Source organism: Pipistrellus kuhlii, unplaced genomic scaffold, assembly GCF_014108245.1.
Source record: "Pipistrellus kuhlii isolate mPipKuh1 unplaced genomic scaffold, mPipKuh1.p scaffold_m20_p_13, whole genome shotgun sequence".
In the NCBI taxonomy this organism is placed as follows: Eukaryota; Metazoa; Chordata; class Mammalia; order Chiroptera; family Vespertilionidae; genus Pipistrellus; species Pipistrellus kuhlii.
In genome coordinates this window covers 14,552,851-14,569,194 of record NW_023425438.1, presented here as the reverse complement: position 1 = coordinate 14,569,194, position 16,344 = coordinate 14,552,851, and the positions used below count along the sequence as shown (strand labels likewise).

At 36.2% G+C, this 16,344-nt stretch overlaps 1 protein-coding gene across 10 annotated transcripts in view; it reads left to right on the top strand.

Moving 5' to 3' along the window:
• NCOA1 (nuclear receptor coactivator 1) overlaps positions 1–16,344 on the top strand; it is a 99,784-nt gene that overhangs the window by 18,075 nt on the left and 65,365 nt on the right. For 6 of the 10 annotated variants that reach the window (XM_045580650.1, XM_045580648.1, XM_036435041.1 and 3 more), the window contains exons 1-3: positions 5,787–5,924; positions 10,230–10,335; positions 14,387–14,553. In XM_045580650.1, the coding sequence (XP_045436606.1) occupies positions 10,247–10,335; positions 14,387–14,553 (256 nt within the window). In that variant the 5' untranslated portion in view covers positions 5,787–5,924; positions 10,230–10,246. Of the gene's footprint in view, positions 1–5,768; positions 5,925–10,229; positions 10,336–14,386; positions 14,554–16,344 lie in introns of those variants that run through there. The other 4 variants (XM_036435040.2, XM_045580647.1, XM_036435044.1 and 1 more) reach the window with 4 other exon arrangements.

Sequence of the window (16,344 nt, the reverse complement as noted above, 5' to 3'; positions counted from 1 at the left end):
CCTTCCACTCTCTTTAAAAATCAATGGGAAAAAAATATCCTTGGGTAAGGATTATCAACAACAAAAAAGGTATTTTGTATATGTTTTCTTAAGATATTACTTTTTTTGTTTTTGTCCTAAGACCTACTTTTAAATTTCTAAAATTCATTTTCATTGCTCTGTAGGACATTGATTTTTATGGCTAGTTATTGAATATACAATGATTTGTACTACTGTTAATCCTTAAAGGGTAAGCAGAGGGTACAAAAAGTAAGGAGAAAATGAAATCAAGTTTATAAAAATTAATTCTGGAAAAGATACTTAGGAAAGTTTGTAAAATGGAGTTGAAATGTCTGAAGATAATAAATCTTAGGATACCAGTATACTCTGTGATGGCATGAAGTTGGGGAAGAATGGTAGACACGCTGGGCATCAGAGCCTGTGAGATCAATGATTGTGCTGGTGGTGAGGCATATTGAATTCCTGGTATATTTGTAGGGAAGTATTTGTGCTTTATTGGGATTTATTTTGCAGGGACTCTTGACTACCTTTAGGTACTTTTTAAGAGTTTGTTTTGTTTTAAAGGGATTGTGATTGAGCATGTTCAAAACAATTATTGAAAGTGGACATTATGATCTACCCTCAACTTTTGCTGGTTTTCTCCTTTTACCTTGACTCATTTTCTCTCTCTTTAAAAAAAATTTTTTAAAAAAATTGATTTCAGAGAGGAAGGGAGAAGGAGAGAGCGAGAGATAGAAACATCAGTGATGAAAGAGAATCATTGATCCACTGCCTCCTGCACGCCCCACACTGGGGATCAGGCCTGCAACCCAGGCGTGTGTCCTGACTGGGAATCGAACTGTGATCTCCTGGTTCATAAGTCAGCGCTCAACCACTGAGCCATGCTGGCCGGGCTATCTCTTTCTTTTAAATTGACATTCCAGGTTTAATTGTTCCCTTCCTTAAATATTGGATTGTCTTTGTGGTAATTTATTCTCTTCTCTTCTCACTTTTCCTTGGTCATCTCATCTACTCTACTACCAGGGATCCCAAAAACCTTTTTATCCCACTTCTTTGGAAGTCAGCTGGACTTATCTACGTGGACGTCATATTCATTATTAATGTGTACATAACTGAATTCATTAGCCTCCCCCTCACACATCTGTTATCGCCTGCATACTTGGTCTTGACTAAGTGGCATTAATGTCTACACCATCTCTCATGCCAGGAAACTCGGTGCTTGTAGGAGCTTACTTAGAGACTGTAATCCTGAAAGTAAACAAAATTTCAGCCAGAAAAATGCCTCATCATAGTTTTGTTTTTAACAGCATAAAGAAACAGTCCATAGTCCTGTACTACTTACTGCATTGCTTAAAAACTATGACACATACACACACACACAGAAATATTTTATAGTCAATACAAGCTATGTAGAAGACTATTTAATAACATGAGAGGTTATATATAACTTTAGTGGGGGAAAAAAGATGTTCTAAATATGTACACCATGGTACCATATCTGTATTTATAGAATAATAAATATACAAATCTTTGCATTAGTTCTAGATGGAACACTTCTGGGTGGTTTTCTACACTTGTACAGTAAACGTGCCTTACTTTTATAATTCATACATGCAGACAATTTGGCCTCTTGTTTTGTGGGTTTTTTTATTACCCCCAATTCTTATTGATTTATTCCAGTATCTCATTCAGCCCAACTGTTACTACGTAAGTCCCACTGCTCACTGAGCTGGCATTAAATGGTCACAGAAGCCCTCTTGCCTCCATTGCTCAGCTACCAACGCAATCTTCCTGAAGATCTTAGCTGGTTGGGTCCATTCCTTTGTTAAACCTTTCCAACTTAAGTAGCTAAATGTTCACCTCCCCATCAAGAATAGAGTAAATTTTTAAAAATATATATATTTTATTGATTTTTCACAGAGAGGAAAGAGAGGGATAGAGAGTTAGAAACATCAATGAGAGAGAATCATCGATCAGCTGCCTCTTGCACACCCCCTACTGGGGATGTGCCCGAAACCAAGGTATATGCCCTTGCCTGGAATCAAACCTGGGACCCTTCAGTCCGTAGGCCGACGCTCTGTCCACTGAGCCAAACCGGCCCTGGCAAGAATAGAGTAAATTTTGAATATTTTTCCTTAGGATTTGATCTGAAGACCTTTAGCAAACTAGCTTTTAACCAACTCAAGATTTGATATAACGTTTTCTTCACCCCAACCAGATCACTTTTGACAAGAACACAGATAGTTAAGCCAAGTTTGGGGGCTGCAGGAAGAGAGGAAGAAGGGGAGAAAGCGAGAGAGAGAAAATATGAATTGAACTCAGGCATTTGCAGATTTTTGCTCTTTGCTTGTCCCTTCTGTTTTATTTCTGCAACTTGTCACAACTTGCCCTTGCGGGGTGTTTTTTGTTTGTTTGTTTCTATTCAAGGGACAACTTACCAGTTTTTTCAATTATTTAGCCAGTAGGAACAAATACCCACATAATGAAAATGCATTCGTTTTAGTGCCAATTATTATATCAGCAGATCTTATTAGAAGTATTTATTGAAGCATGTCATGCTAATAGTCCCAGAGTGTAATTATACTTGCAGATTTCTCATGCTTTTAGGGAGTTTTTAACATGTTCCAGATGGTTAAGTAGGAAGGAGTAGACATTTTGTACTGTCTTTTCAATTATGATTAAGAATTGATGTTACTACTTATGTTACCATTATTGCTTTTGTTAGATTAAAACATGAGAGGAATTTAAACAAAATATGTAGATCCTGTGGGGGGGCGGGGTTGTGTTTTTTGTTTTTTTTAAAAACAAACATTTCTTCTATTATGGTCAACAATTAACAGGACCTTTTAGATTCTTTTCCTCTGGTAAATTGTTTAATTGCTTTAATTTGAGCATCATTAAAATGAGATAATCACATGTTAAGTAGCAATTCTTTTATGAATGTACTCCCTAATTTATTCATGGAAAGTATTCACTTGGGTTTGTTTTAGACTTAAAATTACATGGTGAACCTTCTTGAACAAACTTACATAAGATTGAAATAGCATTAATTTCCAAACTGTTGAAGGTTCTTTGACCATTTTCCACAAGTTAATATGATCTTAGATTCAAAATCAGTGGACATATACTTCAAAATTTTGCCAGTGGTAGTACTGATGACTTTTCATTCATCTATTCATATTCTCTTCTATCCTTAACTGACCACTCAGCGACTTTCATTTGAAAGGTATACACATGTGAACTTGGAATAGAACAGTCAATGGATCATAGGGGTCCAGACCCATAAACCTTGGCTTCCTTATGACCTTGTTTTTACCTGTACTTACCAGTTCACTAACTCATTAGTTGACAAAATATATTGTTTTTTTATAAGATATGCCTTGGAGCCCTCCCACAGTTCTTCCCTGGCCCACTTTTAACCATGCATGCCATTCAGTTTAACCACCTGCATCTTTTCATAATGTAATTATTGTGAGAAAGAGGGCAAATTGGCCTTAATCTTTAGGGTAGTGTGTTTTCTGCCCTTAAAGCTCTCTTCAAGATGTTTTCCATACAAGAAAACAAGCAAAAACAAAATATATAATGCCAAAATTATATTTTTGGTGATGAATAAGGTAGACTATTCCTAAGATTTTTGTTAGGATGACAGTAGTTTATATTTTGTATCATCTAGCAAGACATACTTTCTTATAAATTGCCTTTAAATATTTTTGTTCAGACTTTCCTGTTCTTTTCTTGTTCCTCCCCCAAACAATCTGCCTTCTCTGTCTCTTCAAACTCCTCAGTACTTCTTGCTCATTACAGTTTTTCCAGGTACAATTCTTAACCTTTCTATGAAATTCTTTAAACTCCTTCCCAGCAAGATCAAAGTTAGCCTAAACTAAGACTACTAAACAAATGTCTTAGGGGAAACTCAGTTCATCTTGTTATAATAAACTAGCATTAAATTGGGTCTCCTATTTCCAATGATATTGCTAAATTTAATACAATTTGGTTTGTTGAGCATGTACAACAAATATGGTCAAGTTATTATTAATGGTTCAATGTATGGGTCTGTATGGACAATTTTAATTTTAATTTTTGTTTGTGTTTGTTTTTATATATTTGTCTCAAAAAATTTTATACAAAAGATGTTAAGATAGGATTAATTTTTAAAAGAATGATTCACATAGGATTCCATTCAATGAAATATTTTAGTTTTACATATAAAGAATAATATTTGCTTTATAAAATTTAGTATATTCAAGACTTTCAGGGGATCTATGTAAGGGTTACATGTGATGAAATTTAGACTGATTAGCACTAACTCAGAAATACCACTGAAGTACCTCTCTGAGTTAGTGGTAAGAGATGAGAACAGTATATTTGAAAAGCAATTCTACTTGGGGTTCATGAGACCATCTTTCATTTAATAACCAAGCTAGAATTTTTCCTTCCCCCTTCCTGCATTATCCCAGCCTCCTCTTTTAACCATGCATGCCACTTCCATCATGAGGTGGAAAGAGTTGTTACTGAGATTCCCATCATCTTGGAGGCAGGGAGGGTTTACTTACCCACCTGACCCTTTGTCTGGTATATGATATTTGAAACACTCTTGTCTTCGTGAAACATTTAAACATTTAGAAAATTATAATAATGGAACTCAGTCCTCATCTTTCCTAAGGTTTTCTTTCACCCTTAATATATATTTAAATACATTATTTATATAATGTATTTAAAATCTATTTTTCTCTTAAATCACAGCATCTCAGTGTTTGATGGAACTTGGGCACTGTATATAAATTGAGACTTTGTGTGTGTGTGTGTGTGTGTGTGTGTGTGTGTGTGTGTGTGTGTTCAGGCACCATTTTAAGCACAAATCATGACTTTGCATTCCCCATTGGTCTAATTTGTTACCCAGCTGGTGTTGCTCAGTGGTTGAGCATTGACCTACATTGACCTATGAACCAGGAGGTCATGGTTTGATTCCTGGTGAGGGCACATGCTCAGCATTGTGGGCTGAATCCCCGGTTGGATGGGTGCAGGACGCAGCCAATCAGTGATTCTCTCTCATCATTATTATTTCTCTCCCTTTCCCTTCCTCTCTGAAATCAATAAAAATATATTTAAAAAATCATCCTATATAATAAAAGCCTAATAGGTTAAGTGTCCAACTGTTAGTTCAACCATTAAACCAGTTCTATGATGCACACGGACTACTAAGGGTCAGTAGGTTAGCTTGCTGACGGGGTCCGAGGCCGATCGGGATTAGGCGAGATGGGCCAGACATGCCTTGGAGCCCTCCCACAGTTCCTCCCCGGCCCTAACTGTGCGCTGGTGGGGTCCCTCGGCCTGGCCTGCACCCTCTCGCAATCGGGGATCCCTTGGGCCCAATCCTCACAGGCCAGGTCGAGAGACCCCACTGGTGCCAAACGTGTGCACTGGGCCTCTAGTTATTTATAAGTGGAAAGAATAAACGTATAAATACAGCCAGAAAAAAAAGTTAAAGGCATATAAATGGGTCTTTCGAAAGATTAAGGGCAGAATGTAATTAGGTATTATGCAAGTAACAGTGTTAAGTAGGAATATTTATTTAATCATCAGAAAAGACTTTAACTGTAAAGTCAGACTTTTATACATTGTCTTTGGAAATATTTTTCCATTTAGCCTAAAAGGTTATATATTTTCTTTACCTAGCATTCTGACCTTTGTCATCTCTTAAACAATAAAATGACAATCTAACCTCCCTCTGCTTTTTTTTTTTTTTTTTTCCTTTTCCTTTGCTTTAGTCTTTTGCATAATTGTCCTTAAATGAGGTGAGAGTGAAGAGATTAGAGCCATCTCTGGAGAACATCTTCACCCCATCCCCCTGGAAGCTAACCTCAGGAGCACTAACTTGACCCTATCTGTTTTGAGGACTCATTATGAACAAAGAAGTCTCCCAGGTAAGAATTGTAGCTCTGTTTTTAAAGAGCTTCATCTCTACAAAAGTATGGAGAAAATGACTATCTATTGACTTATTTTTTATGGAAATATACGATCTGAGAAGCTCCAAGGTTATCATAAAACATGTGCTGACATTTCTAATTGAGGTGTTCAAAAAGTTTTAGATTACACTTTACAAACTGCTTCAATGCACGTTGAAATTAATATAGGCTTCAATAAGGGAGTGTTATATAAGTACCTGGACTTTATGAAAGAGAAAGGGGAAGCTCCTGTGTTGAGCTTCTGCCTCAGGGTAGTCAGTGTGCATCATAGCTACCAGTTGTTCCATTGGTGCATCTGCTGTTCGATTGATTTTTTTTTTTTCATATTAGACTTTTATTATATAGGATATGCAGTCCATATTAAAATTTTATCAGTTGTCCGATCCAGAATCACACATGGCATAGTTGTCACATATCTTTGATTCCTTTAACCTGAAATAGTTTATCAACATTTCATTGACTCCCGTGATATTGACATTTTGGAAGAGTGCAGGCCAGCTCTTTTGGACAGCAGCATTCATTTTGAGCCTGTCTCTCTCCATTTGTGCTCCTTTCTGAAGAGACTGTGACATGGGACTTTGGAGATTCATGGATTTGGTACTAAGAACCTTATCTGGAGAACAAAGCCTATAATTATATCTTCAGGGGAAATTTTGTCAAAACATAGTAAGAGCTCAAAATTCCAGAAAGTAGACCCTAAAGATGATTTGAATAATATTGAAAGGAATTTTGTGTGTTTATTCGTAAGTATAAATATAATTTTAGAATCTAAGATTTATATATTTTTGGACAAAAATTAAGGTTTTATAAGTTAGAACTTTTTGATTTTGAAGGAATAGCACATTTGCATTTTAAGGTGATTCACATCTTACAGGAAATAATTGGATTTATATTATGACCATAAAAGATAAGTTAGGATTCAAAATACGGTCAATTTTATTTATTTCTATGTTATGTTTGGACCAAAGATTCTCTGTTGATGTGTTTGGGAACCAAGGGATTTTAGATGTGGTATAATTTGTCAGCATTTTAGTATAGAGGCAAAAGCAAAACTTGGGAATCTATAGTTAGCTTTCCTATTTCTCAATTACTTAGAGGCCAAATACACGAAGATTCGTGCAAGAATGGGCCTTCCTTCCCCTGGCTGCTGGCACCGCCTTCTCTCTGGCTGCAGCTGCCTTTTCACTCTGGCCCTGAGCCGCCTTACCAACTTCCCACACTGCCCAGAGGCCCGTAGTGGTGGTGGGGTGTGGAATGCCCCTGGCTGCACGGTGCCTGCATATGCCAATTAACTCGCCATCTTTGTTGGGTTGATTTGCATACTCCTGGTTGACTGGTGGGCGTTGTGAAGGTACGGTCAGTTTGCATCTTACTCTTTTATTATTGTAGATGTGACTGTAGGTTCGTTCTACAAGTTAAAGCATAGCCAGTTTCTAGAATCAAGATACCTAAGAATGATTTTTACCACTGTCACATATGATGTTGGACAGATTAAGTAACCCCTCCATGCCTCAGATTTCTCATCTCGGAAATGGATAATAATGTGATCTATCTCAGAGTTTATGAGTAAATTAATTAGTAAGGTTTATGAGTACATAAAATAAGCTAGATGTTTAGAACAGTGATTGGCAAATAGTAAGTCCAAAAAAAGTGTTAGTCATCATCATTGTCATCACCATCAGACCATAGTTTCTTTATTAGTCAGATAAAGCTATTGAATTCAGTCAGTGCCTCTATGAAGTGGAGATAATAATAATATACACTTCATAGGGCAGTTGTGAGGAATAAATGAGTTAATACATATAAAACACATAAAATCTATATTACATTTTCACATCCTTTAATTAAATGCATATTCATGGGGTTACATTTTTTGTGAACCTTTCTGTTATTTTGGTCCTCTCAAATTTTTCGTTACTACTGATTTTATACAGCAAAAGTGGGAATAGACAAGATATTTAGTACCCAAATATAAAAACTTTTATGACTCAACAATAAAAAGACAAGTAACCCATTTAAAAAAAAAAAAAATAGGCAAAGGACTTGAATAGATATTTCTCCAAAGAATATATGCAAGTGACCAATGTCATTAGTGATTATGGAAGTGTAAAGATATCATTTCACACCTACTAGAATAGGTATAATAAAAATAAAATTGCAAAACTGAAAGTAACTTTTGGTGAGAAGGTGGAGAAATTGGAATGTTTGCTGGTGAGAATTTAAGATGGTACAACCATTATGGAGACAGTTTGGCAGTTCCTCAAAAAGTTAAGAGAGTTACAGTAGGACCTAATAGTTCCACTCCTAGGTATATACTTAAGAGAATTGAAAACATGTTCACACAGAAAATTCGCATGTAAGTGTTTACAACAGTATTATTGATAAATAGCCCTCAAATGGAAAAACTTAAATGACCATCATCTGATTTTTACAAAAACAAAGTGTGGTATATCAAACAATGGAAATTTAACCATAAAAAAAGGACAATAAAATTGTTGAAATCCCCATTCTTTCTTAACAAGAGAAAGATTTCAATTGTCATCTAAATGAAAAGAGAAAATTGAAAACTTCTTTCAGAGAACTGCAGGTGTCTGAAGACTTTTGTTTGATAAAAATTTCTCATCCATAGTCCGTGTTATCCATTGTGCCACTGGGCCCTTGAGAAACATTTTCTTTTTAAAAAATTCAGCTGTCAAAATGACCTATTATTAGAGTTGTTTATTAACTGTTACTTATTTTTCAAATTATGCTGTTGTCAGCTAAATCTGGGAGATGAGTAACAAATGTCTTATGTGGAAATGTATAAATCAACTGAAATAAAAGCACTGACCTATTTCTTCAGCCTCCCCTATTTGGTTTAGTCTGGTCCATTTGAACCGAGATAGATGTGGTTTCTAGTTCCGAAAACTGCTCTCTAGAGATTGCATGAGATTGGTATAATTTAGCAAGTCTTTTTAAATCAACAGGGTACTTTTACTTAGAAACCTTACCTCTTTTTAAAAGGTGATATGCAAATTGGTTTCCTGAAACCAACATTTCTTAATGAACCTTATTTAAGTACCCTAACTGCCAAATATAAAACCATTCCACAAAAAGAACAGCTATCATAGTTTCCACTCATCAGAGGTTTTGCGTTCCACTATCTGTTTGTTGTTGTGTAAATAGAAAGCAGTTCATATCAGAATCATCAGCAAATTGTTGGTGACTTTCTCCCAGCTTCTTACTATTGGCTCTCTTATTTTGGTAGGCCTGCCTGGCTGGCTGCTCTTGAATTGTTGTCTGATGACTCCTGAGTCCCAAAATCTTAGATAAATTTAGCAAATATCAATAGCCAGTAGTCTGAGGGTAGTTCAGTATGGGAAGCTCCTTTTTTAATTTAATTTTTTTTATATATTTCTTTACTGATTTCAGAGAGTAAGAGAGAAGGAGAGAGAGAGATAAAAATATCAATGATGAGAGAATCATTGATCGGCTGCCTCCTGCACACTCTCTACTGGGGATTGAGCCCACAGCCCACCCATGTGACCCTTCAGTCTGCAGGCTGATGCTCTATCAACTGAGCCAACCTGGCTAGGGCGGGAATCTCCTTTTAAATCCAGATTTATTTGTTGCTCAAAATTATCTGGTTTATGAGATTATATTATTTATATTTACAGTTGTATATCTGTAACAAGTCTTTGTGTCTCCATAGTACTATGAAATACAGTAGGCAGTTTCTGCAAAATAGTAGTTATTTACCTTTTCAAAATTAGAAGAGATGTTTTCTAATTTCTAAACGAGGAAGGTCAGGGTATGGTGTGTTTTTTCCCCATTGGAAACAGGGGAACAGGATTTCAGTTGTTGGAAGAATTTATAAAGCATTATGAAAGATTTCAGAAAAGATTTAACTATAAAAAAATCATAAACATTCTTTTTAAAAATATATACTTTATTGATTTTTTACAGAGAGGAAGAGAGAGGGATAGAGAGTTAGAAACATCATCTGTATCTCTATTCTAATAATATTTTAATCTTAATCTCTGATTTCATAAAAGGATTATTAATTTTCTTTTACAGATACAGAAAAAAAGTATAGAAACACTAAATAGCTGGTGACTACTCTGTTTTTGTATAGATGTAGGTGTCTTTATGTTGGCTGTATTAATCTGTTCATTGATTACAATGACTACAATGTTTAGGTTTTCCTAACAGGGGAGCTCCCTCCTCCCCTGTGGTTGACAAGTTCATTAGGATAGATTTCTTTTTGTTGTCCTTCCTTTTTAGGTGTGAAGTTTTTCAACATGAGTGGCCTCGGGGACAGTTCATCCGACCCTGCTAACCCAGACTCACACAAGAGAAAAGGATCGCCATGTGACACACTGGCATCAAGGTAGGAACCCTTTCTTCTTGGCCTGTTTCTGGCAGAGCTGCTTTATCATTTTCGTTGCCACCTTAAAGCTTTTGTTTCATCTACTCCAAGTTTACTGGCCTTCTCTGAGTCCTGCCTCCTTACCAGGTTCTCTTCCTTCCTCAGCTCCCTTATAATGCTACTCCCTCAGTCCAGCTTGCTCCCTCTAGATTTCCTGTAGTCATCACATAGACATTCTGCGATGCCAGCTTGGTCATTACTTCCTTAAAGGGGACCTTCTCTTTTCTTCTTTAACTGTTATGTCAAATGTCTACCATTCCTATATCTGTCTCACGTCTTTGTATAGCTTTGATCCATAATTTGGATTTTGCTAGTGTATGTGATTTATTCATGAATCCTTGGCTTTTCCATTGCAAACTAAACTGCCATTTGTAGGTCCTTTAACTTGATATTTTTCACTCTTACTTTATACCTTTGAAAGAGCTGGGTGTTTTTTCCTTTTAGGAAACCAGATTTTCCCTACCACTTATCTGAATTTGCTCACCATTTTATCCCTAGTTCCTAACACAACACATTTCTTATAAATAGTAAATCATAAAGAGCACATGTTAGACCTCAGGTATTGCCAGCCCTGTGTATAGTCACCCTGGACAGGAGAGTTTCTCAGTAATTCTTTGTTGGGGTGAGATGTCTTGTGTCTCCTTCTGTTTTCTCTTCTCCATTCTATAACTATTCTAAGAGAACGAGGATTAAAGTGCTAATCTTAAAATGGTGGGTAGCTGTGCCTTCTGCTTGTTCAACATTTCCAGTTCAATTCAACAAGTGTTCATTAAATGCCTGCTTTTCAACTGGCACCATGTGGGTGGTGTTATAAAGATATAAGTGAAGTGTGAGACATGTTTTCTGTCTTCAAAAAGCTTACCAATCTGGTCATGACACTCATTCTTTTTTTTTTTTTTAAATTTATATTTTATTGATTTTTTTACAGAGAGGAAGGGAGAGAGATAGAGAGCTAGAAACGTCGATGAGAGAGAAACATCGACCAGCTGCCTCTTGCACACCCCCTACCGGGGATGTGCCCGTAACCAAGGTATATGCCCTTGACTGGAATCAAACCCTGGACCTTTCAGTCCGCAGACTGACGCTCTACCACTGAGCCCGGCATGACACTCATTCTTAAACCCTCCTGGGCTTCCCATGGCCCTGAAAAAAATAATCATAATCAGAGTGATGATAACAGATAACATTGATTGGGCTAATAGTATATGCCAGGAACTCTGCCCAGCATTTTTATATATGCCATCGTCTTAATCCTCACAAAGCCCTAGAAGGTAATGTCATTCATTATCCCTGTTTTAGAGATAAGGAAACTGGAGCTTAGAGAAATTAAATTAAGGGACATGTCCAGGGTTACATAGCTAATAAATGACAGAGGAAATTTGAACTTGTACTTTTAAGTTATATATCACGCCTTTTATCATGGCACGAAAGAGCCCTGTGGTCTGGCCAGGACCTCATCTCTTGCCCTTTTGGGTTCTTATATCTGTAGTTCAGGCATGTTGAAGTATTATAGGTCCTTTGACTTGATATTTTCACTCTCGCTTTATGTCTTTGAAAGAGCTGGAGTTTTTTTTCTTTCAGGAAACCAGCGTTTCCCTGCCACTAGGTTTACACATCTCATTCCTAGGCCTAGGAGCCATCTGTATGCCCTTCTCTAGTATTACAGTCCTGTCAACACAGTGTGATAATGGCCTGTCTCCTTTTCTGTTTTCTGGCTAATGGGAGGCTAAGTCTCACTTTCTCCGGGATATGGTACATGGTTATCTGGCACATAATGAGTATAGGCGCATTTGTTTAAAAAACTAGTAAGTTGAAGGAAAAAAAGACACACAAGAAGTTAACTCACAGTAGCATTAACTAGCATGTATGCAATATAAATGGAAATGAAGTGGGTAAGTGAGAGGAGAAATGTAGGTTGCCCGAAGTAATAAAGAAAGCCTTCTTTTCCATTAAGGTAGAATTTTTTGTCATCCCACCCCTCCTTCAGTTTTGACTTTATTTTAATATATCTACTCTCATTTTCTATCCTCACTTATTAGTTACTTCATTTTGTGAAGATTTTCCTAGTCTCATTTTTACGTCATTTTATAGACACTTCATTATTTCATTACTTTTAGCTTCTTGCTTCCTCTGTCACCTCTCTGTCTGCCTACCGTGCCCATTCTATCAATTTTCTTTTTCTTTTTACCCTACAGTAGTTTTAAGCACTTTATTTTCACATAAAATTTAAAGTAAAAAACAGATTTGGGAGCCTCACCAAGTGAATCCAGTTTACTTGTGTTGACATGTAAGACCCACAGATTTAAACAGATCAGTCCAGACTATAGACTGAATATACTGATAAGTCTAATATTAGTTTCTCTAACATAAAAAGCAGATGTGCTTCAAAATACTATCAAGTTGCTCAGCCTGTATATATAAAAATGTGTAGGTTATTCATTTTCTTCATGCCTATTTTTCAATGCCTTGGTGTGGAACTTGTCAAAAATCTTGCTGCAAGTACCAAGTGAAAGATGTAAGAGTTTTCAATAAAATGGGACTAATACCTTAATAATGTAAGGTAAAAAAGACAAAGACAGAATGTGTGATTGTTATAGTTTTAAAATTTGATTTTGTTTTGAGATATGTGGTATTTTGTTTTATGTAAGTAAATACATTTGATGATTTGACTTGGTTCCTTTTGATTTACTAAATTGTTATGTAAATGCTATCACCTTTATAGTCTTTTTATTTTTTAATTTTTTAATATATTTTACTGATTTTTTTACAGAGAGGAAGAGAGAGGAATAGAGAGTTAGAAACATCGATGAGAGAGAATCATTGATCAGCTGCCTCCTGCACACTCCCTCCTGGAAATGTGCCCACAACCAAGGTACATGCCCTTGACCGGAATCGAACCTGGGACCTTTCAGTCTGCAGGCTGATGTTCTATCCACTGAACTACACCGGTTTCAGCACCTTTATAGTCTTTTTAACATTAAAATAAATTATATTTTAATTGTTGCCAATTATGAGCTTTTTAACAACTGCTCTTTCCCCTTTTTCACCATTTTTCCCCTATCCTTTTTATGTGCAGCCAAATGATTTTGACTGCTGCTTATAAAACCAAGAGCTACTTATGACCAGTCTTTCTCATTCCTTTAATTTGATAACAGAAAATTTCATTTCAAAGTAATACTTCATTATCTTTATCTCACATAAAGCAAGTCGCCTGATGACTTGGCTAAGTAAGCTGGAGGTAAAGACTAGAAAACAAAAAAAGAGCAATAGTCATTCAGAACATTAGAGTGAATGTGAAGTGCTGGCTGTTTCCACTCTTACCTTTTGTTCTCATTATTTTGCTTTAAGATAATTTGAGTTTGACTTCATTTATTATTTTTATTAGACCTTATCAGTAGATGGTATTTTTTATTTTTTTAATTGAATCTATTTTTAAAACAAAGTTGTATACTAAAGACATTGTTTTCCATGCCTTAGTTTCTAATCATTGATTTATTATCCTTTTTTATTTTACTTCTTAGATGAGTACTTTCTTCTTTTTGATGAGAACCAACTGTAGTCTACTCATTATAAGAATCAAGAGTTAATTATAACTCATTTGAACTCTCTATAGTCTACCCTGCTTAATTTATAACAAATTTATTTGAAAATTTAGATTTTCTAGCTCAAGGTGTTATTGAGAAGGTAAAATAATTCCAAATGCAGGTAGTATACATACTGTTTGCTTCCTTTTAATATCTGTATTCACTGTTATTGAAATAGTCAATGAATATACATCGCTGAGGAAATTCATCTGTGACAGCAATCATTCTCTTTATGTAATTTAGCCAGAATCGGTTTCTGTTTTGGTAGTTTGTGATATCCGTTTTTTAGATGTCAATTTAAATTGTTTTCTGGATGTGGTTTTATATTCTGTATAAAAATAGGAATCTAAGTGTGTATGCATTAAGTACTCAGAGAAGGAAATCTAGTGGTAGATATGTACACTTACTGGGTTTTCTTTTTGTATCAGCACTGAAAAGAGGCGCAGGGAGCAAGAAAATAAATACTTAGAAGAGCTAGCCGAGTTATTGTCTGCAAACATCAGCGACATTGACAGCTTGAGTGTAAAACCAGACAAATGCAAGATTTTGAAGAAGACAGTCGATCAAATACAGCTAATGAAGAGAATGGAACAAGGTAAAAAACAACCCATGGTCCTGACTGATGTGCTAAGTGTTTTTAGAGCAGTGTTTTTCAACCTTTTTTGGGCAAAGGCACACTTGTTTCATGAAAAAAATCACAAGGCACACCACCATTAGAAAATGTTAAAAAATTTAACTCTGTGCCTATATTGACTATATATAAAGTAATTCTCTTGAATAGGAATCAAATAAACACAAAGAAAGTATTTTATAATTACTTTATTATGAAATATTAAGTAAACAAAATAGTGAAAAATTATAAAATTCTTGTCTTGTCTGCACCTACGGCCCACCAGGCAACATCTGGTTGATGTTGTTTTAGAGCATCAGCGTGCATCCGAAGGATCTCAGTTTCGATTCCTGGTCAAGGCAACATACCTGGGTTGCAGGTTTGATTCTTGGTTTCCTGTGAGAAGCAAATAATTGATGTGTGTCTCTCTCTCCCTTTCCCTTCCACTCTCTCTAAAAACAATGGAAAAAATATCCTTGGGTGAGGATTAACAAAAAACAAACAAAACATGGCTTTGTTATTAAAGGCACTGACAATATGTGAATTTATTTTTTTATTATTAAGAAATTGCATTGAACTTCTTTCTTTCTTTCTTTCTTTATTTATTTATGATATATTTTATTGATTTTTCTCAGAGAGGAAGGGAGAGGGATAGAGTGCCAAAAACATCCATGAGAGAGAAACATCGACCAGCTGCCTCCTGCACACCCCCCACTGGGGATGTGCCCACAACCAAGGTACATGTCCTTGACTGGAATCGAACCTGGGACCTTTCAGTCCTCAGGCCAACGCTTTATCCACTGAGCCAAACCGGTTTTGGCGAACTTCTTTAATAATTTTATTAAAGAAATATTTTTGTTTAGATTCTCTTTACTTTAGAAAGTAAATCTGAGAGCCTTCTTGGCTTATTAGAAACTGGTTGTCTTGAGAAGTTAAGGGACCCAGTACCAGGGCGTGGCGCAGGGGACACAAATACTGGTGTGAGATCTGACAGAGTTGTAAAACAGTAATTCAGTGATGGGAAAATCCTTCCATCTGAATGATGAGTCTTTCTGCTGGATTCTGGGAAAGCCCTGATGTATTTTTATGATTTATATACTACCTATGTTTATTAGGGACCCCCTACACCAGAAAATCCCTGGACTGCCTATTAGAAACAAAAGCAAAACACTTTGGAGAAACACTCCCACACCTGGCCTCACAAGATTCCCAAAGAAAACGTGCTTCTGAGGGATTTTTATTCTAAAAACAGACATAATATATGAGGGAATAATCTATAGGGAGTAAGAGCATGCATACCAGAAACCAACAGAAGGACTAGACCCAAAAGAACTTCAGATTAATAGGAGCGATGTGAAAAGACTATAAACAGATATGTTTAATAAAATGATTAAAGTGATACAATTTTGAGATTTTCGAAGTTGGAAAACGACTAGTGACAACTAATTTAGCAGACAGGAGAAACGGGTATGGCGAGCCTGTGAAAGGGAGAGCCAACAAGAGGCACATGGCCCCTTCCCTGCTCGGTTGATTCAAAACCCTGACAGCCTGGCTCAGGTCCCTAAGCTGAAGGTGGGAAGATTCCTGTGGAAATTGAGCGTCCAAAGGAACAGCACATAAACACTGACAGTTGTGAATGATCCCCACACGAAAAATATCAGCTCCTTGCCTTGCCCCAATCTTCACCCTGCTGCCAGGCCCTTTAGTTCATCACTCTTTAATGTGAATAAAAACTAAATAATTGGGGAAAGCCTATAATGTAAGAGAGAACAAACA